Genomic DNA, 24,772 nt, shown 5'->3' on the forward strand with positions numbered 1-24,772 from the left:
CAGGTGTTTTGGTAGTGGAGGCAGGTGTCTGGGTAGTGGCGACAGGTGTCTGGGTAGTGTGCGACAGGTGTCTTGGTGCAGTGGAGACAGGTGTCTGGGTAGTGGCGACAGGTGTCTAGGTGCAGTGGAGACAGGTGTCTGGGTAGTGGCGACAGGTGTCTGGGTATTTGAGACTGGTGTCTTCGTGCAGTGGAGACAGGTGTCTGGGTAGTGTAGACTGGTGTAGACAGGTGTCTGGGTAGTGGCGACTGGTGTCTGGGTAGTGGAGGCAGGTGTCTGGGTAGTGTAGACAGGTGTCTGGGTAGTGTAGACAGGTGTCTGGGTAGTGTAGACAGGTGTCTGGGTAGTGGCGACAGGTGTCTGGGTAGTGGAGGCAGGTGTCTGGGTAGTGGAGACAGGTGTCTGGGTGCAGTCGAGACAGGTGTCTGGGTAGCGGAGGCAGGTGTCTGGGTAGTGTAGACAGGTGTCTGGGTAGCGGAGGCAGGTGTCTGGGTAGTGGAGACAGGTGTCTGGATAGCGGAGGCAGGTGTCTGGGTAGTGTAGACAGGTGTCCTTGACAACACTCAACACCAGACAACAACAGACTGGGAACCAGGATTGCCATGGCAACAATACCTCCTTGTCTTCCTTGCTTTGGACAATGTTAGTCTAAGAGGAGACTTGTAGTTTTATTTACAATGAAGCAGTTAATGCATCAATCACAAACAACTGTATAAACACTGTAACTGCCAGCCTAACAAAGCCTCATTCGAAAGGGGCATCTACTGCGATGCCATCTAGGATAAGGGCACTTATCAAGTCATTGTGTAACACTAGTAATAGAATTCCAGAAAAGGGTTGAGGGGCCCTTTTTTATCACCATGGTAATAGTAGCATATACGACTTGAAAGGATACTGAAAAACTTGACCTGTTTGGCCTTCCATCCATTTTGCAAAAACAAAAGTAAAAAAACAAATAATATAAGAACCATGCTTTTTATCATCTTTTTGATTGTATATCTGTTTACAATAATATTTAATGTGGGTTCTTCTGAAGAGAATTAATCCCTCATCAATCCTGACAAATTTCCATTTTCAGGGCACATTGGGTGAGAAAGAAAAAACGCCAAAACAAAACAGAAATTAAACTGGGTTTACGCAAGTGAATGAATGGGACATTTTGTCTAAAGCAAAATTAAAATGATGACGATAAAAATACTCTTTAACACTATAAGTTGTCACTACAGTAGTGCAGAAGTACTGGCGTAAGTACGACTGTCCAGCAGGAGGAAGGCAAGTGGCAGTCCCGAGCCCCAGTCAGCTTGTATGGGTCTAACCTGGCTTCGTGAGGTTGGTAGGGGCAGGCAGGGGTTCACTCTGAGCATCCAACACACACTCGGTAGCTACAGCATCAGCAGCAGGGTTAATGTTAATGGTGGGACTAGTCGCCCCGTTGAAGGAGGCATGACTAATGGTTTTAGTAGGCAGGTGAGGAGAGAGGGCGTTAGCTGCGTAATGGCGCCGGATGTTACCTGGGGAACGGTTGCCTAGAAATTTCATCGGGCTGCTCACTGCTCTACGGGAGTTCTGCAAGAAGAAGATACAGAATGATGAAGAATATATTTGTAGAAAAGGGGGGTTACAGGTGGCTCAGTCATTTACAGTGCCACAGCAGCTGCACAGAGTTGCATCCCCTAGGTGTGACAGGATCCTATGATTCTTGGTTTTTTCAGCACAATACCGTGCTCTTGGGTTTCACCAAACGTCTACGATCTGTATCTTTGTGATTTCTTCCCACAGCAAGCTGACATGCTGTGGTATAACTGAAATACTGTCCACAGCAGCGCATACATGCAATGTTTTCAAAGGTCTTTAATTCAGATAAACAGGAATCCTGATTATGAGTAAGTGATTATTGGACAGCCTCATCAAACTATATGAAATAACATGGTATATGATCAGCAAGGCGTTGCCAGCGTATTTATTATTATCCCCGTCTGGAACATGGGGATAATGTTCATGTGGTTGTGTTCCACTTGTCCCCTTCACACTGTCTGCAACAGCTCAGCAATTAGTTTGAGAACATAAAACATTGCCTAACAATGACTAGGAATGGTTTCATTGTCCATCCACTCACACTGACTTGACGGCTAAGCCAGGTCGCCACCTACTATTGTCCATCCACTCACACTGACTTGACGGCTAAGCCAGGACCCCATCTACCAATGTTCCCCTCACACTGACTTGACGGCTAAGCCAGGACCCCATCTACCAATGTTCCCCTCACACTGACTTGACAGCTAAGCCAGGTCCCCACCTACCAATGTTCCCCTCACACTGACTTGACGGCTAAGCCATGTCCCCACCTACTATTGTCCATCCACTCACACTGACTTGACGGCTAAGCCATGACACCACCTACCAATGTGCTACTGCCGTCCTCCTCAATGGACTTGGTTGTGTGCCAGTGACTAGCTGCATGGCGGGCATCGTCCGGGGAGTTGTCCAGACAGAAGCTCGGCGCCGGCAGGATGGGGGGAATCACAGGTTTGAGTGACTCGCTGGTCAGGTTGGAGCGAGGTGGGTTGATGTCCTGATGGGAGACAAAGTTGATAATGAGGATAAGACAAACATGACTGTCAGGCTCTGATCACCGCGGACAACCGTAGGCAGATCCAGGAGGGGGGTCCAGGGGGTCCGGACTCCCCCCTTTTGAAAACCAAATGTAGTATGTTGTAGGCTGCAATTATTAGAGAGAATTTTGATATTTTGGACCCCTCCCCTTTAAAAATGCTGGATCTGTCCTTGAACAACAGAACATATGAATAAAAATGTCATCTGCTTCAAAAGAAAAAAGGATTGAAAAACAAAGTATCAGAAGGCATTAACTAAACCAATTTAAAGGTCAATGAGAAAATAAATAGCGGGCGGCCTGAGCGGTGAGTACGATGTGTGTAAGTCATACCAGTGTGTACAAGGCGGCACTCTTCTTAGTTTCAAGGAGCATGGACTTGTAGCTGGTCATGGACAGCGCTGTCTGGGTGGGGTCAAGGAGCTTCTGGGTCTCCACCCGCGCCGTCTGGATCTGCTGGTGCTGGAAACAGTTGTTTATTCGTTTTGCAAATAGAGTTAAAGTGTCCATGAGTGTAATTTGATGTCATGTTTACCAATATTCCAGACGTATCACTACAGGTGACACCAAGAATTGGTTTCACACACACTGGGAATCAAACCACGATCACTGGCATGAGGAGTGAATGCTTCAACAATTAGGCTAACCCGAACCTTTGTTACGCAGTGGAAGTCTAATTCAACAAAAATTAAAGTTCATGTCTGTTTACTAACTGAAACTCAAATTAACACCATATTAATATTAACCCACACATTCAAACAATTTCTATAATCACTATTGACAACAAGTCCTTATTTACTATGTTTTAGTCCTTATTTGACAGGGGGCACGGGTGGCCCAGTCTTCTAGGGCGCTGCGATTCGCTGTGCAGAGTTGTGTCTCTTGGGTGCACCAGAAACCTATGATTGTGGGTTGGAATCCCAGTTCGCACCGATTATGTTTCTAGGTTTGTCAGCACCATACCCATACTCATGGGTTTCACCAAAGTGGTAAACGTCTGAGACATGCATCACCTCGCTCTTTCCTCCCACATCAAGCTGACATGCCGCTACATAACTATAATACTGTTAAAAGCGGTGTTAAACCCAACTCATTCACCTTATTCATGTTATTTGACTATCAAAAAAACCTTATTTAGAATTATGAGCTTCACAACATGTACCCATGTGGGGAATGGCTGTATTAAAGTCCTTATTTGACTTTATAATTTTTATGCAATTGTACCTGATTTGACAATGTTAGAGGCAGCCACCGACAACGAGGCTGCTCTCCATCCAAGCATGACTAAAAAGTGACAAGCCCAGGGACTTAGTTCACTGCCGCAGGGCTTTGCACATGCCGCCCACTGAGCCACATGCCGCCCACTGAGCCACATGCCGCTGTCCAGAACACCACCACACCTGAGTGAGTGAGTGAGTGAGTGAGTATGGTTTTACGCCGCTTTTAGCAATATTCCAGCAATATCACGGCGGGGGACACCAGAAATGGGCTTCACACTTTGTACCCATGTCGGGAATCACACCCGGGTCTTCGGCGTGACGAGCGAACGCTTTAACCACTAGGCTACCAGACCGCCCCTCCACCACACCGGAACAAGTGGTGCTTTCGCGCAAATGTTTTCAATGTTTTGGCATGGTTCGAATCCTTCTGTCCACCCATTATGGGTTTTAAAGCTTGATGACTCCAAATACTTCACTAAGCAGATACCAGACCTCATCAAGCAGTTATGAATACATTGTTTCTAGGCAGCCGTTATAGGTATACCCAGAATCCCCTGTCTTGGTGTATCGTCTCTCATATTGAACATATTACCTCTGGTGACCTTGGCGTCTTCGTTGACAAATCCTGCATGGACGTGGTGTGTTGAAGTGGCATTGGAGCCAATCGGTTGGACATGTTGAATGTGCGCCCCAGTTTGAGATTCCGAAACCTGTTGGATAAACGATTCCACCATGCCTGCAAATAATAAAATAAGTGTTTTAATCGTATACAGAAACTACGGTTATAACAAACTCAAAGGGACCACTAATTTTAGTTCGTTATAACCATAGTTCGTTATAAGCATATATACAACATATATACAGCCAATGGCAGGGATAAAAAAATAATATCTGTCAGCTCGTTATAAGCGTGTTTGTAATAAACATAGTTTACTATATACTCGGATGGAATGGCTTTGAGGTATGATAAGTTGGATTCGTCCCTCCATGATGTGAATGTTCTCTTTACTCTAACATATTAATGCTACATTTTATACAATTAACACACTATGGACACATTGACAAGTGTCAAGCGGTTCTTCCTCTTACCTTGAGGCCACTCTTAGGATGATCTTCAAGGCTGAAATAGAGTGGTACAGTTTATAGTAGAACTGATGCAAATAATAATCTTGATGTATGAAACAATAGTTATTGGTGTCTTGCAATGTTTGTACCAGCATGAAAAGTAAACCACCCCTGTGAAGATCCAGCTTAGAATAGGTCTTCAGGTACCCATGCTTGTCGTAGGAGGCGACTAATGGGATCAGGTAGTCAGGCTTGCTGACTTGGTTGATGCACATCATCGTATCAAAATTGCATATATTGATGCTCATGATGACAACCACTGGATTGTCTGATCCAGGTGGCATTAATTACAAACCGCCATCAAATAGCTGGAATATTGCTGTGTGCAGTAATAAACAACAAATAAACAACAAGTGAATTTTCGAACACTAAACAATGAACCTATAATCCTATTCAATCATCACTGGCTCCACCATCCATTGAGTCATCAATCACGAAATTCATCCTCCATTTAGTAATTCATCCATTGACCATTCACAAATGCAGATCCAGCTTTCTTAAAAGGGAGGGGTCCAAAAAAACCGAAAACATCTCTCTCTGATAATTTTACTACCTACAACATGCTACATTTGGTTTTCAAAGGGGTCGGAGTCTGAAACCCTGGACCCCCATTCAGCGATCCATCCATCTGACCAGTAAATCATCAATTACTTAATCAATTCATCCATCCATTCATCCATCCATCACATCCATCCATCCATCCATCCATCCATCACATCCATCCACCCATCCATCACATCATCCATCCATCACATCCATCCATCACATCGATCCATCACATCCATCCATCCATCCATCACATCGATCCATCACATCGATCCATCACATCCATCCATCCATCCATCACATCATCCATCACATCCATCCACCCATCCATCACATCATCCATCCATCACATCGATCCATCACATCGATCCATCCATCCATCACATCGATCCATCACATCGATCCATCACATCCATCCACCCATCCATCACATCATCCATCCATCACATCCATCCATCCATCACATCGATCCATCACATCCATCCATCCATCACATCCATCCATCACATCGATCCATCACATCCATCCATCCATCCATCACATCGATCCATCACATCGATCCATCACATCCATCCACCCATCCATCACATCATCCATCCATCACATCCACCCATCCATCACATCGATCCATCACATCCATCCATCCATCACATCCATCCATCACATCATCCATCACATCCATCCATCCATCCATCACATCATCAATCCATCACATCCATCCATCACATCGATCCATCACATCCATCCATCCATCACATCCATCCATCACATCGATCCATCACATCCATCCATCCATCCATCCATCACATCGATCCATCACATCCATCCATCCATCACATCATCAATCCATCACATCCATCCATCACATCGATCCATCACATCCATCCATCCATCACATCGATCCATCACATCCATCCACCCATCCATCACATCATCCATCCATCACATCCATCCATCCATCACATCCATCCACCCATCCATCACATCATCAATCCATCACATCCATCCATCACATCGATCCATCACATCCATCCATCCATCACATCCATCCATCACATCGATCCATCACATCCATCCATCCATCCATCCATCACATCGATCCATCACATCCATCCATCCATCACATCCATCCATCACATCCATCCATCCATCACATCCATCCATCCATCCATCACATCCATCCATCCATCCATCACATCGATCCATCACATCCATCCATCCATCACATCCATCCATCACATCGATCCATCACATCCATCCATCCATCCATCCATCACATCGATCCATCACATCCATCCATCCATCACATCATCAATCCATCACATCCATCCATCACATCCATCCATCACATCCATCCATCCATCACATCGATCCATCACATCCATCCACCCATCCATCACATCATCCATCCATCACATCCATCCATCACATCCATCCATCACATCGATCCATCACATCCATCCATCACATCGATCCATCACATCCATCCATCCATCACATCGATCCATCACATCCATCCATCCATCACATCCATCCATCACATCGATCCATCACATCCATCCATCCATCCATCCATCACATCGATCCATCACATCCATCCATCACATCGATCCATCCATCCATCCATCACATCGATCCATCACATCCATCCATCCATCACATCATCAATCCATCACATCCATCCATCACATCGATCCATCACATCCATCCATCCATCACATCGATCCATCACATCCATCCACCCATCCATCACATCATCCATCCATCACATCCATCCATCCATCACATCGATCCATCACATCCATCCATCCATCACATCATCCATCCATCACATCCATCCATCCATCACATCGATCCATCACATCCATCCACCCATCCATCACATCATCCATCACATCCATCCATCCATCACATCGATCCATCACATCCATCCACCCATCCATCACATCGATCCATCACATCCATCCATCCATCACATCGATCCATCACATCCATCCACCCATCCATCACATCATCCATCCATCACATCCATCCATCACATCGATCCATCACATCCATCCATCCATCACATCCATCCATCACATCATCCATCACATCCATCCATCCATCCATCACATCATCAATCCATCACATCCATCCATCACATCGATCCATCACATCCATCCATCCATCACATCCATCCATCACATCGATCCATCACATCCATCCATCCATCCATCCATCACATCATCCATCACATCCATCCATCCATCACATCATCAATCCATCACATCCATCCATCACATCGATCCATCACATCCATCCATCCATCACATCCATCCATCACATCGATCCATCACATCCATCCATCCATCCATCCATCACATCGATCCATCACATCCATCCATCCATCACATCATCAATCCATCACATCCATCCATCCATCCATCACATCCATCCATCACATCCATCACATCCATCACATCCATCCATCCATCACATCCATCACATCCATCACATCCATCCATCACATCCATCCATCACATCCATCCATCACATCCATCCATCCATCACATCCATCCATCACATCCATCCATCCATCCATCACATCCATCCATCACATCCATCCATCACATCCATCCATCCATCCATCCATCACATCCATCCACCCATCCATCCATCCATCACATCCATCCATCCATCACATCCATCCATCCATCCATCACATCCATCACATCCATCCATCCATCCATCCATCACATCCATCCATCCATCACATCCATCCATCACATCCATCCATCACATCCATCACATCCATCCATCACATCCATCCATCCATCCATCCATCACATCCATCACATCATCCATCACATCCATCCATCACATCCATCCATCACATCCATCACATCATCCATCACATCCATCCATCCATCCATCCATCACATCCATCACATCCATCCATCACATCCATCCATCACATCCATCCATCACATCCATCACATCCATCCATCACATCCATCCATCACATCCATCCATCACATCCATCACATCATCCATCACATCCATCCATCCATCCATCCATCACATCCATCACATCCATCCATCCATCCATCCATCACATCCATCCATCCATCACATCCATCCATCACATCCATCCATCACATCCATCCATCACATCCATCCATCACATCCATCACATCCATCCATCACATCCATCACATCCATCCATCACATCCATCCATCACATCCATCCACCCATCCATCACATCCATCACATCCATCCATCACATCCATCCATCCATCCATCCATCACATCCATCACATCCATCCATCCATCCATCCATCACATCCATCCATCCATCACATCCATCCATCACATCCATCCATCACATCCATCCATCACATCCATCACATCCATCACATCCATCCATCACATCCATCCATCACATCCATCCATCACATCCATCACATCCATCCATCACATCCATCCATCACATCCATCCATCACATCCATCACATCATCCATCACATCCATCCATCCATCCATCCATCACATCCATCACATCCATCCATCCATCCATCCATCACATCCATCCATCCATCACATCCATCCATCACATCCATCCATCACATCCATCCATCACATCCATCCATCCATCCATCACATCATCCATCCATCACACCCATCCATCCATCACATCCATCACATCCACCCATCCATCACATCATCCATCCATCACATCCATCCATCACATCCATCACATCCATCACATCCATCCATCACATCCATCCATCACATCCATCCATCCATCACATCATCCATCCATCACATCCATCCATCACATCGATCCATCACATCCATCCATCCATCACATCCATCCATCACATCGATCCATCACATCCATCCATCCATCACATCATCCATCACATCCATCCATCACATCCATCCATCACATCCATCCATCACATCCATCCACCCATCCATCACATCATCCATCCATCACATCCATCCATCACATCGATCCATCACATCCATCCATCCATCACATCATCCATCACATCCATCCACCCATCACATCATCCATCACATCCATCCATCCATCACATCCATCCATCACATCATCCATCACATCCATCACATCCATCCATCACATCCATCCATCACATCGATCCATCACATCCATCCATCCATCACATCATCCATCACATCCATCCATCACATCCATCCATCACATCCATCCATCACATCCATCCACCCATCCATCCATCACATCCATCACATCCATCCATCCATCCATCCATCCATCACATCCATCCATCCATCACATCCATCACATCCATCACATCCATCACATCCATCCATCACATCCATCACATCCATCCATCCATCACATCCATCCATCCATCACATCCATCCATCCATCACATCCATCACATCCATCACATCCATCCATCACATCCATCACATCCATCCATCCATCACATCCATCACATCCATCACATCCATCACATCCATCCATCCATCACATCCATCACATCCATCACATCCATCCATCCATCACATCCATCCATCCATCACATCCATCCATCCATCCATCCATCACATCCATCCATCCATCCATCACATCCATCCATCACATCCATCCATCCATCACATCCATCCATCCATCACATCCATCCATCACATCCATCCACCCATCACATCCATCCATCCATCACATCCATCACATCCATCCATCCATCACATCCATCACATCCATCCATCCATCACATCCATCCATCCATCACATCCATCCATCACATCCATCCACCCATCCATCACATCATCCATCCATCCATCCATCCATCACATCCATCCATCCATCACATCATCCATCCATCACATCCATCACATCCATCCATCACATCCATCCATCCATCCATCACATCATCCATCCATCACATCCATCCATCACATCCATCCATCACATCATCCATCCATCACATCGATCCATCCATCACATCCATCCACCCATCACATCATCCATCCATCACATCATCCATCCATCCATCACATCATCCATCCATCCATCACATCATCCATCCATCACATCATCCATCCATCACATCCATCCATCCATCCATCACATCCATCCATCCATCACATCATCCATCCATCACATCCATCACATCCATCCATCACATCCATCCATCCACCCATCACATCCATCCATCCACCCATCACATCCATCACATCATCCATCCATCCATCACATCATCCATCCATCCATCACATCATCCATCCATCACATCATCCATCCATCACATCCATCCATCCATCCATCACATCCATCCATCCATCACATCATCCATCCATCACATCCATCACATCCATCCATCACATCCATCCATCCACCCATCACATCCATCACATCCATCACATCCATCCATCACATCCATCCATCCATCCATCACATCATCCATCCATCACATCCATCCATCACATCCATCACATCCATCACATCCATCCATCACATCCATCCATCACATCCATCCATCACATCCATCACATCCATCACATCCATCCACCCATCCATCACATCATCCATCCATCACATCATCCATCCATCACATCCATCCATCCATCCATCACATCCATCCATCCATCACATCATCCATCCATCACATCCATCACATCCATCCATCCACCCATCACATCCATCACATCCATCACATCCATCCATCACATCCATCCATCCATCCATCACATCATCCATCCATCACATCCATCCATCACATCCATCCATCACATCCATCCATCACATCCATCCATCACATCCATCCATCACATCCATCACATCCATCACATCCATCCATCACATCCATCCATCACATCCATCCATCACATCCATCCACCCATCCATCACATCATCCATCCATCACATCATCCATCACATCGATCCATCACATCCATCCATCACATCATCCATCCATCCATCCATCACATCATCCATCCATCACATCCATCACATCCATCCATCCACCCATCACATCCATCACATCCATCACATCCATCCATCACATCCATCCATCCATCCATCACATCATCCATCCATCACATCCATCCATCACATCCATCCATCACATCCATCCATCACATCCATCCATCACATCCATCCATCACATCCATCACATCCATCACATCCATCCATCACATCCATCCATCACATCCATCCATCACATCCATCCACCCATCCATCACATCATCCATCCATCACATCATCCATCACATCATCCATCCATCCATCCATCACATCGATCCATCACATCATCCATCCATCACATCATCCATCCATCACATCCATCCATCCATCCATCACATCCATCCATCCATCACATCATCCATCCATCACATCCATCACATCCATCCATCACATCCATCCATCCATCCATCACATCATCCATCCATCACACCCATCCATCCATCACATCCATCACATCCACCCATCCATCACATCATCCATCCATCACATCCATCCATCACATCCATCACATCCATCACATCCATCCATCACATCCATCCATCACATCCATCCATCCATCACATCATCCATCCATCACATCCATCCATCACATCGATCCATCACATCCATCCATCCATCACATCCATCCATCACATCGATCCATCACATCCATCCATCCATCACATCATCCATCACATCCATCCATCACATCCATCCATCACATCCATCCATCACATCCATCCACCCATCCATCACATCATCCATCCATCACATCCATCCATCACATCATCCATCACATCCATCCACCCATCACATCATCCATCACATCCATCCATCCATCACATCCATCCATCACATCATCCATCACATCCATCACATCCATCCATCACATCCATCCATCACATCGATCCATCACATCCATCCATCCATCACATCATCCATCACATCCATCCATCACATCCATCCATCACATCCATCCATCACATCCATCCATCACATCATCCATCACATCGATCCATCACATCCATCACATCATCCATCACATCGATCCATCACATCCATCCATCCATCCATCCATCCATCACATCATCCATCACATCCATCCATCCATCCATCACATCATCCATCCATCCATCACATCATCCATCACATCCATCCATCCATCACATCATCCATCACATCCATCCATCACATCATCCATCACATCGATCCATCACATCCATCCATCCATCCATCACATCATCCATCACATCCATCCATCCATCACATCATCAATCCATCACATCCATCCATCACATCATCCATCACATCCATCCATCCATCCATCACATCATCAATCCATCACATCCATCCATCACATCGATCCATCACATCCATCCATCCCTTCATCGATCCATCACATCATCCATCCATCACATCCATCACATCCATCCATCACATCCATCCATCCATCCATCACATCCATCCATCACATCCATCCATCCATCCATCACATCCATCCATCACATCCATCACATCCATCCATCACATCCATCCATCCATCCATCACATCCATCCATCACATCCATCCATCCATCCATCACATCATCAATCCATCACATCCATCCATCACATCATCCATCACATCCATCCATCCATCCCTTCATCCATCCATCACATCATCCATCACATCCATCCATCCATCACATCATCCATCACATCCATCCATCCATCCATCACATCATCCATCACATCCATCCATCCATCCATCACATCATCAATCCATCACATCCATCCATCACATCGATCCATCACATCCATCCATCCATCCCTTCATCCATCCATCACATCCATCCATCCATCCCTTCATCGATCCATCACATCCATCCATCCATCCCTTCATCCATCCATCACATCATCCATCCATCACATCCATCCATCACATCATCCATCCATCCCATCATCCATCCATCACATCCATCCATCCATCCCTTCATCCATCCATCACATCCATCCATCCATCCCTTCATCCATCCATCACATCCATCCATCCATCCCTTCATCCATCCATCCCTTCATCCATCCATCCCATCATCCATCCATCACATCCATCCATCCATCCCTTCATCCATCCATCACATCATCCATCCATCCCATCATCCATCCATCCATCCATCCATCCACTCACTCAATCACCATCTAATCTCACTAACCATCAACTACACATACTGACATCATCAATACTAACAAATCCTACGAGAAATGTCTGCTGCCTGTCTGCACAGTATGTTACCTGAAGTCCGGTGGAAGTGTCGCTGCAACATTGCCGTTGTGCTTGGCCCAGTTCTTCTTGCCCCTGTCGGCCTTACACACCTGCATGGCCTTCGCTGCCAGCTGCCGCAGTAACTCCGTGTCCACGTCATCTGCAACATCGATGTTCGACGGATGATGTTGTGTGAGTGGGCGAGTGTATGGGGTTGGTGTTAAAGTCAGCAAATGGTGTTTTGTTGTGTTGACACCCATTTCAGGGGTATTTTAGTTATATAACAGCTCAACATGAAAACAAAGCTTGAAAGGATGCAGGTTGTAGATGTTCACCACGATGATGCAACCCTCAAGCACAGGTATGGTGCTGACAGACAGAATCATAAACTGGGATTCAAACCATAAACATGTGATCCTGGCACATTTAAGGGAGGCAACTCTACACGGAGAATTGTGTCGCCTTAGACAAGTGGACCATCCCTGTGCTGTCTGTCACCATTGTTTACTAGTAGCTGATACTTAATGGACATTTTACAAATCTTACAATACAATCTCTATATGTAATGAAGACATGCACCCCATGAAGAACAGGTTTAGAATTGGTCTCCAACAACCCATGCATACCATTACTAAGAGTTGACTAATGGGCTCGGTTGGTCAGGCTCGCTGACTACATTGGTACTTGTCATCGTATCCCAATTGTGAAGATTGATGCTCGATATTCGAGATTTACAGACCGCCTTAATAATAATATAACAGGAATATTGCACAGTGTGGCAATGAACAAGAGAACAAATTCAGACTTGTAAGTACATCATGAAACCTGAAAGTCGAAAGGACTCAGACCAAAGTGCCTCAGCTGACCCCTACTTTACCTATGAGGGAGGCCATGTCAAAGGCGGTACATCCATTCTTGGCTTGAATAGTTACATCAGCACCACAGTTCAGCAGATACATGGCCACGTTCTTCTTCCTGTCAACAACACAAACATGAAACTTATAATCATAATAATGTCTTGCCTAGTTCACATACAGTGTATGTTTGTTGTTGTTTCAGCTATATGACGGCAGACTGTAAATAATCGAGTCTGGACCAGACAATTTACATCATGAGCATCGATCCACGCAATTGGGATCGATGACATGCATCAACCAAGTCAGCGAGCCTGACCACCCGATCCCCTTAGTCGCCTCTTACGAAAAGCATAGTCGCCTTTTACGGCAAGCATGGGTTGCTGAAGATCTATTCTACCCAGGATTTTCACAGGTTTCACATACAGTGATGTCATTTGTGTAAGTGGTTCAAAGTGACAAAGTGAGTGAGTGAGTGAGTGAGTGAGTGAGTGCGTGAGTGAGTGAGTGAGATGAGTACAACTAAGTGAGTGAGTGTGTTGGGTTTAACGCCACTTTTAACAGTTTTCCAGTGATATCACGGCGTGTCAGTTTGATGTGGGAGGAAAGCCCGAAGTGATACAGGTCTAAGACGTTAACTCCTTCAGGGAAACCCACGAGCATGGGTAGGGTGCTGACAAACCTAGATATTGGGGCAAACCGGGATTCGAACCCACAATCATAGGTATCTGGCGTGCCCAAGTGACGCAACTTTGCACAGAGAATTGCGGCACCTTAGACGACTGGGCCACCCATGCCCCTAGTACAACTCAGTATGACTGTGCATGAATACCAGGCTGAGAGTTAACAGAACTACTTATCATATAAATTAAGATAGCTACGCGACAAATCGCAAAGAATAATGAAGAATGAAGCATGGTTTATGTCACGAAAAAACAATATTTTATCATGATGTCACATCTGGAGATTCGAACATGCGCTTGCACCTTGATGACGTCGTAAATTGAATGACGTTATTTTTTAGAGGGAAACGTCTAGTGAGTTGCTCCCCATAGATGTAGCTGGGCAACGTAGATAATCGCAGTGGCCGTACAATCGCATCCAAAAGTGAGAGAGATATGAAAATCGGTATTGGGAGAAATGGTACAGGGAATCGAAGTGGAAATTGTGAGAATATGCGGGAAAGACCAAATTTATGTAAGAAATAAATGACCACAATTTATTGATCAAGCAGACATTGAATCGATGTATAGACTTAAAAGTAATTCCTGCTTGGTTACCTCATTTGCATATTTATTGGATCAAGTTTATCGGATTGGTCTATTGCATCAACAACACTATCCATTTATAATTTGGTTGTACCATTGCTTGTCAGAATAATGTAGCCAATAGTGACCCTGGTTGTACAGTCAGTGTGTGAAAGTGAGTGAGTGAGTGAGTATGGTTTTACGCCACTTTTAGCAATATTCAGTGTTTGAAGTACCTGCCTGCCCGACCGTCCGAGACGGGTTAATTTCAACTCGGGCTGCCAGATTTTCAAATCCCCCTGCCCGACGGTCGGGTTATATTTCATATGTGAAAATATTCTAAATATTTCCCGATGATAAGCATTAATTCACATGTAAAGATGAATGATAAAATGTAACCAAAAAGAAACCCTGTTAGCTTATCCTGAGACACATATGATTATAGTGGGCAGGCAGGTTTTGGTCAGGGCTGGCAAGTATTTCAGGTGTTTGGGAGTTTCATACCCTGCAATATTCAAGCAATATCACAGCGAGGGACACAAGAAATGGGTTTCACGCATTGTACCCATGTCGGGAATCGAACCCGGGTCTTCGGCGTGACAAGCTAACGCTTTAACCACTAGGCTACCCGACTGCCCCAAGTCGTGGGTTAAAGACTAGGTGTGTGTAACATACGTGGATCCAGAGGGGGGTCCAGAGGGGGGGTCCAGAGGGGGGGTCCAGGGTGCCCCCCCCCCCCTTGAAAACCAAATGTAGTATGTTGTAGGCAGTAAAATTATCTGAGAGATAATTTTGATATTTTGGACCCCTCCCTTTAAAAAATGCTGGATCTGCCCTTGTGTAAGGATGACCTACCCATGGTATGTGGCCTGCATGAGAGCTGTCCAACCGCTGATGGTGTCCTGCTTGTTGATGTCACACCCCCGAACCACCAACAACTCTGCAATGTCCAGCCGCCCTGTCATTGCTGCAAACATCAAAGGGGTGGCGCCATCTTGTGGTGCTGAAGCATCTCTCTGGCTCAAGTCAATGTCCAGGATCTCTCGGATACGGGTCATATCACCTGCATGGCAATAGCATTGAGAAGTAAGGGACCAGTCATTGATTCCAGCAGTAAGGGACCAGTCATTTAGTACAGCAGAACGTGACCAGTCATTTATTATAGTGGTAAAGGACCAGTCACTTATTACAGTGATAAGGGACCAGTCATTTATTACAGTGGTAAGGGACCTATCATTAAAATTAAAATAATTGTGAGAGCGTGATTTGCTTACGTCACCAAATACATTTATATTGTGAAAAACTTACTTTATAGGGCTGTCTGCTAGCATTAGTGAAATACTAGTAACTATAGTTATATGTCTATACTTACTAGTATTTCTTCAAATTATTTCCTAAAAAGTTTGTTACTTCATTACTGATATCTCAATGCAAGATGAACTAAAAATACAACAAACGTTTTTTGTATCATATTAAACTGACAAAAGTCTCTAATCGACTACGAACAGGTTATTAGTTTGTCACAAATCTGCAGGGGGATATCATGGTGATCTAAAATAACCTTTCAATCTTCATTGACGGTCTACATTAACAACGTGTATCTTGTAAATAGAGACATAACTCTCACAACTTGATAAACCATCTAGAACAAAAATCCAAAATGTGTAAAGATTCCGATTTTCAAGTTAGACAATAAATATCATATTTGACAGTGTCTATAAATAATTTACTGCATAGATGGTAAATTGAGGTTTACTTTTTTTAAAATGTTTTTGGGAGTCCATTTTGATTTTTTACGCTATTGATATCCCTTTCCATTCTCTTTCACGAGACAAAAGACATTAGGACATTTCAAAACATTTATATGACCCTATCAGATGGGAAAGTTTTCTAAAACAGAATATCATTATCAACTTTGAAAAGGTTTAGGACATTTTGGTAACCATCAATCATTACCAAGAGTTAACTCATTAAATAGAACACAAAAAGAAATAACTTCAAGCTTGGAAAACTTGCTGATCATGCACCTTTATGACTACTACGTACCATGTTTGGATGCATCAATGATGTCCGGCTTAACCTCATGGTAATCGCAAACTTCTATTTTGATAAATTGATAAAATTGAGTCTTTATATAAAACAATAACTAACAAGTGAGTTTTGAATGACATGAATCACTTAACATGTATAAGCTGGGTGTGCCAGTTAGCCTAAGTCTTTTCCGCCTTTGGCATCGTTTAAGAGTACACCCGTGAAGATCCGGGTTAGAATAGGCCTTCAGCAACCTAGCTTGCCGTTAGAGGCAACTATGCTTGTCATAAGAGGCGACTAACATGATCGGGTGGTCAGGTTTGCTGACTTGGTTGATGCATGTCATTGTATCCCAATTGTGTAGATGGATACTCTTGATATCAGTCACTGGATTGTCTGCTCCAGACTCGATTATTTACAGATCGCCATCAAAAAGCTGGAATATTGCTGTATGCGGTGTGACACAGCACATTGTCAGCATGAGAATTAACCCCTTGCAACAAACCCCCTGACCCTTGTAGGTCTCCACACAATCAGGAATACAAAGACAATGCGTTCGTCATGCCAGCATTATCTTCTATACCATCCAGGACAACAATATATACCATCTATACAACAATGATGATCAGATCTAAAGGGACTTAACAAAGGGGAGGCCAACACAAGATGAGTTTGTGTTTATCAGAAAGTCAACCAGATTTTCATATTCTTAATACATTTCTAGTAATCATGGTTATTATGAGACAATATCGTTTATTGATTTGCAGATCCACCGATCCCAAAAAATGAAAAGTGGGAATATATGCAGATTTGATAGTTCTAGCTCACTGAGATTCCATGCTGCAGTTTAACAAGAACATCCCACTCGGACAGTATACTGACTCCGAACTGACCAGTCCTTGCTTAATGCCGAGCGCCAGGCAGGGTAACAACAAGTACCATCTTTTACTATCTTTTGGTATGACACGGATGAGGATCGAACTCACGACCTTCCGGTCTCTGGGCAGTTAATGAGTGAGTGAGTGAGTGAGTGAGATATAATGCCAGTTTGAACAGTATTCCAGTTATATCATGATGTGTCAGCTTTATGTGTGATGAAGGATCGAAGTGATGCAGGACTCAGACATTAACACCTTTGGTGAAACCCATGATTTGTTTGTTTGTTGTTTAACGGGAAGGAATAGTTCTTCAGCAACCAATGCTTGTCATAAGAGGTGACGATTGGGATCGGGTGGTCAGGCTCACTGACTTGGTTGACACATGTCATCGTATCCCAACTGTGTAGATCGCTGCTCATGATGTCAATCACTGGAATGTCTGGTCCAGACTCAATTATTTACAGACCCCCATCATACAACTGGAATAATGCTGAGTGCGGCGTTAAACAATAAACAAACAGTCATAAACTTTAGCCATGTTTACCACAACCATAATGCCAGAAGCAAAACAGGAAACAAACATCACGTTTATCCCTCAGTAAACAAACTAATAAAAGTATGTCATGAACATGATAAATGTTGACTTGAAATATGTTCAATACAAGCCTTCCTGCCAAGTAAAATCATTACCTCTTCCCATTATCTCCGAGCCGAGGGAAGAACAACCAGTGTATAACGCTGAATAACACCAGCCTATTGTTATATTGGTCTATGACAGATGGATACTGTAATTATCACACTGTAAGACAGCCAAGACGACAATAAGGGGGCTTAACTTCCAGAGAGTCGAGAAGCTGTCGTCTAAACACCAAACCCCTGGCCAAATTGCCACCATTGTTATGAGGGAAGAGGCTTTTTGTCATGTTGAGATTAATCGTTGCTTTCATAGATTTAATCAGTGTATGAAAACGTTTAGGACACAATGAAATGATATTTTCATGACAACATCATAGAGGTCATGGCTGTAGATGAAAGCTGATAGGTCATGGAAAACCTTCCTCATTCTATCACAAATACAGCTCTATGTCTTTTTTCTTTTTATTTTCTTCTTTGAATAATAATGCATATGCCATTTACAAATCCCTGATGTAAAAAGGCCCAGATAATATATTTATTTTTTTACCATGTAGGGGCTATATTACCGATAGTCATATCTACTAATATGCGGGAAATATTTGGAAACCGAATACATGCTAAAACATACAATTAAATTTTTTTAACTCCTTTTTAGCTTTTGAATTTACATTATCGTTCGTTCGTTCGTTCGTTCGTGAGTGAGCGAGGTTTTATGCCGCTTTTGGCAATATACTCGTACCAGCAGCATGACGGTGGGGACACCAGAAATGGGCTTCCCATGAGTGAGTGAGTGAGTGAGTGAGCGAGCGAGGTTTTATGCCGCTTTTGGCAATATACTCGTTCCAGCAACATGACGGTGGGGACACCAGAAATGGGCTTCCCACATTGTACCCATGTGGGGAATTGAACCCTGGCCTTCAGTGTGATGAGTGAACACTTTAACCACAAGACTACCCAACTGACAAAGCATCAATTATGAGTGATACAATACATCAAGTTGAGATTGAAACCAAATTTTGGAAATATGCACTATCTATATGAACTTCAGCAAAGTAGCTGAGTAGATTTTGGTCCTGTCATTCCACTTGAATATGCTGAGATTAGGGATGGGAAATGCAATATTCATTTCATAGAAATCCACAGAAACAAGTCCTTCAATGAGTTCAGTCAACGGGCCTACACAAGAAAACTTCCAATACGCAATAACTCTTGTCACCGCAGAAATAGCACTCTACGTGTGGATCCTAGGCCTGAAGATTGGTATGACATCAGTATACAGTTCGTGGAAATCATGTGCGTGAGTGAGTATTGTCTTACCCCATTTTAGCAATATTCCAGCCAAGGGGCGGTGAGGTAGCCTAGTGGTTAAAGTGTTTGCCCATCACGCCAAAGGCTCAGGTTTAATTCCCCACATGGGTGTCTGTCATTTCATCCATCGATCATGACCACTGTCCACATGATCATTGATTCATTCCAGGCTCTAAAATAACTAACAAAATGTATAGTACACTGCACTATTACATTACTTTACAGGACTCTCATATTGCCTGAAAGGACCCTTCAAATTAATTATTGGGGTCCCCTGGACGCCCACTTTTGTAAGTCAAGGTAAAATCCTGCTTTAGATTTGAGCTTGGGACATTTTTCTTGTGAAAAGGTGTACATTTGCATATGTTTGTTACATACTGCAATAGTTCAACCCTTTGCAGTCAAACTGGACAAAAATACTTTGTTCAAATTGGAATTGTGTTTAAAGGACTCATTATCTAAGAATGCAATACATTGAATTATGGTATCTAAAGTGAAGTTTCAAAGCCTGTTTCTTTGTAAATCTTTTATCCGTGAAATACAAGTTATCTTACTATATTTATTTGGGAATTTTAACACCAATTTGACCTATATCCATGAGGATTCCGGGTAAGAATATAGGTCTCCAGCTTGTCTCCCCCTGGGGATTCCCGTGAGGAATACAGGTCCCGAAAAACCTATGTTTGTTATAGTGAGTGAGTGTGGTTTTACGCTTTTAGCAATATTCCAACAATATCACGGCGGTGGACACCAGAAATGGGCTTCACACATTGTACCCATGTCAGGAATCAAAGACGAGTGAACGCTTTAACCACTAGGCTACCCAACTGCCCCTATGTTTGTTAAAAACGGTGAATAGGTGGATTGTATGGTCAGGCTCGATGAAATGGTTGATTGCATGTCATCGTATCCCAATGACGTGGATTGATGCTAATGATGTCAATTACTGGATTATCTGGCCAGACTTGATTAACAGACCACATAGCTGGAATATTGCTGAGTAACATTAGAAAAACATTAAACAGCAAACACACAATGGCATCTGGAAACTGGCCAGACAAACTGTGTACATTCATGATATAAATGTTATACAACACTGCATGGGCAACAATGTGGCACATTTGTTGTTGTTTGTGATGCCATGTAATAAATTTATATAGTCAATGTATCATAAGATGAAACATTGTTCCCTACATATTCCTACATCACTGGATCTATTTCAACACATAAATACATTGTTTACAAATGCATTGTAACTGTACAAACAGAACAGATTTTTTGTTTATAAAAAATCTATCAGGTTCTTTTTCCAATTTAATCAATCAATGTTAATATGCCCTAAAATAAACAATGTCATACAATTTCAATTGAGTGAGTGAGTGTGTATGGTTTAACGCCGCTTTTAGCAATATTCCAGCAATATCACGGCGGGGGACACCAGAAATTGGCTTCACACATTGTACCCATGTTGGGAATCGAACCCGGGTCTTCAGCTTGACGAGCGAACGCTTTAACCACTAGGCTACCCGACCGCCCCTAATTTCAATTGAACATGCTGAAGAGGGCAAGTAGGCATTAAGATCTATTATTATACTGTTTGTTTGTTTATTTGTTGTTTAACTCACTCAGCAATATTCCAGCTATATGATGGCGGTCTGTAAATAATCAAGTCTGGACCAGACAATCCAGTGATTGCCATCATGAGCATTGATCCAGGTAATTCGGATACGATGACATGAATCAATCAAGTAGGCGAGCCTGACCACCCGATCCCGTTAGTCGCCTCTTACAATATTATTAAACACACTGAAATCATAAAATTTCCTGAGGCAGTGAGTTGGGTTTCGTTCCATTTTTATTTGAACATACATGTATATATATCACTTAGTGTCAGCTTAATGTTGGAGAAAAGCAAAAACTGACACGTCTTAGATGTTTACTGCTTTGAGAAAACTCTTGCCTGGTGCTTAAAGTCCAAGAATCATAACCAGGGAAATTTGGGGATTAAAACCCATGATAATCAAAATCCTGGCATAGCTAAGGGGACACAACTCTTCACAGCAAATTGCATCCCCTTAAACAACAGGGCCACCAGTGAACCCTTTCCCTCATAAAAGAGAGGGGTGAAAGCGTTGTTTGCTTTCCATACCACAGACCCGAGTTCGCTTCCACACTCCATCATTTAATAATTAATCTCTATATTAATAAAATCTTCTTTAACTTACCAACTTCTGGTTTATTTGTGGTTTTCCTGTCCAGGTATCCTCGAACCTCTCTCTTCCTCCGTATCGTGGCAATAGCTAACGCGGTTTTATTGTTTACATTCACAAGATTGGGGTCCCCGCCTTGCTCTATCAAGATCTGTGAGGTAGTCATGTGACCGTTCAAAGCCGCAAGCATAAGAGGCGTCAGCCCCGTGGACGGAGTCCTGTAATTCACATCACACCCTCTGTCTATGACAAACCTCACCACAGTGTCATGACCATGTTGAGCTGCCGCCAGTAAGGGGGTAAATTCACATACTCCCCCCGAACCATTCAGATCGATTCCGTAATCCACCAACATCCCGACTGTCGCCACATGTCCACCTCTACCTGCCAGAGTCAACGCTGAGGCACCGTATCTGTTATTGGCGTTAATATCCGCTTGATTCTGAAGTAGCGTCCCGACTACATTCGAGTGTCCATACCGACAGGCTTGCATTAAAGGCGTCCAGCCAAAGACGTTAGGCTTGTCCAAGGCTGCCCCCTTCATTATCAGCTCCCTGACAACGCTCTCGTGGCCATTAGCTGCTGCAACCTGTAACGGTGTGTTACCGTCATCATCGACACTGTCGACCTCAACATCGTCAAGAAGCGTTCGCACAGAAACAACATCCCCCTGTTCACAAGCAATGAACAGCTGACGGGTGCGCTCCATTTCAGAATGTCAAATCATATTTACCATCGGATGGTTAAATACACAGCGAAACATGTACCGTTCGATTTCATTTTAATTATCCAACTGTTGTTACTGACGGAGAACTGTCATTATTTGGACACTTAGCAGCATCACCCGTCTCTACGTCGCCATCTTGGATGGAATTCCAACTAAACCAGTGTACGACCAAACACGGAACTGCAACATGCTTCTAACCGGCGATGCGTGGTGAATGAGACGGCGGTTCTCTATTTCGTTACGTTACCTTTCAAATAAGTACATTTTAAATTCAAAATGTATCTACCCTAATAAATCTTTAATAACGGCAAACTGTGCATTCATAGCAAGTGTGATGTATGTTGTTCAAACACAGGGCACTCCTAACCAAAACTGACAGTCGTACCAGGTTAATTTAAAGTAATTCTGAACTTTTCCTGACAATTCGTATTCTGTTAATTAGGTACCGGTTTCGAGATGATAACGTCTAGTGCGCATGGGAGCGTCTCCGTGGTGTAGTTGATAGAGCGGCTGCCCGGGAAAGGCAGATCAGCGGTTCGAACCCCGGTTGCGTCATACCAAAAGACGTTAAAAGATGGTTCTTGTTGTTACCCTGCCTGGCGCTCCACATTAATGGGATAACACTGGACTGGTCGGCTCGGAGTCAGTACGCTGTGTCTGAGAGGGGTATGCATGTTAAACTATGTATGGTATCACAGTGGGCTAGCACTATAAAACAGGCGTTAAACCATAGGTGCCAGAGACCTCGATTAGATTCAACAATTCGTCATTTTGAAATTTGCTTCCACATCTGTAAGATTTCTCTTCTGTAAGTGGTGACTATGTTTGTCGTAAGAGGCGACTAACGCGATCGGGTGGTCAGGCTCACTGACTTGGTTGATGCATGAAATCGTATCCCTAAGGTGTGGATCGATGCTCAAGATATCAATCACTGGATTGAGAGAGAGAGAGAGAGAGAGAGAGAGAGAGAGAGAGAGAGAGAGAGAGAGAGAACACAACACGTTCGCGGGGCCTCGGGGTAAGGGTATGGGCCCCAAGCAATACATGTCTGACAGAATGTCGCCGTGTCCCAATTGTATGGATGAAAACCCATCATTCCGAGTGGAATATTTAATAGCCGTCATATGGCTTAAATATTGCGGCTTTAAACAACAAA

At 43.9% G+C, this 24,772-nt stretch overlaps 1 protein-coding gene across 1 annotated transcript in view; it reads right to left on the bottom strand.

Annotated features, from left to right (window-relative positions):
- LOC124138868 (ankyrin repeat and SAM domain-containing protein 6-like) overlaps positions 1–23,757 on the bottom strand; it is a 33,419-nt gene extending 9,662 nt beyond the window's left edge. Inside the window, exons 1-10 of the mRNA XM_048397467.1 lie at positions 22,905–23,757; positions 17,873–17,926; positions 16,682–16,889; positions 14,603–14,700; positions 13,756–13,885; positions 4,921–4,951; positions 4,424–4,567; positions 2,945–3,073; positions 2,402–2,572; positions 1,317–1,566 (exon numbers count right to left, since the gene is read on the bottom strand). Coding sequence (XP_048253424.1) covers positions 1,317–1,566; positions 2,402–2,572; positions 2,945–3,073; positions 4,424–4,567; positions 4,921–4,951; positions 13,756–13,885; positions 14,603–14,700; positions 16,682–16,889; positions 17,873–17,926; positions 22,905–23,598 — 1,909 coding nt within the window. The 5' untranslated portion in view covers positions 23,599–23,757. The remainder of the gene's footprint in view (positions 1–1,316; positions 1,567–2,401; positions 2,573–2,944; positions 3,074–4,423; positions 4,568–4,920; positions 4,952–13,755; positions 13,886–14,602; positions 14,701–16,681; positions 16,890–17,872; positions 17,927–22,904) is intronic.
- Between the last annotated feature and the right edge of the window lie 1,015 nt (positions 23,758–24,772).

The sequence above is a fragment of the Haliotis rufescens genome, unplaced genomic scaffold (assembly GCF_023055435.1).
Source record: "Haliotis rufescens isolate VD_foot unplaced genomic scaffold, xgHalRufe1.0.p SCAF_17, whole genome shotgun sequence".
Taxonomy (NCBI): Eukaryota; Metazoa; Mollusca; class Gastropoda; order Lepetellida; family Haliotidae; genus Haliotis; species Haliotis rufescens.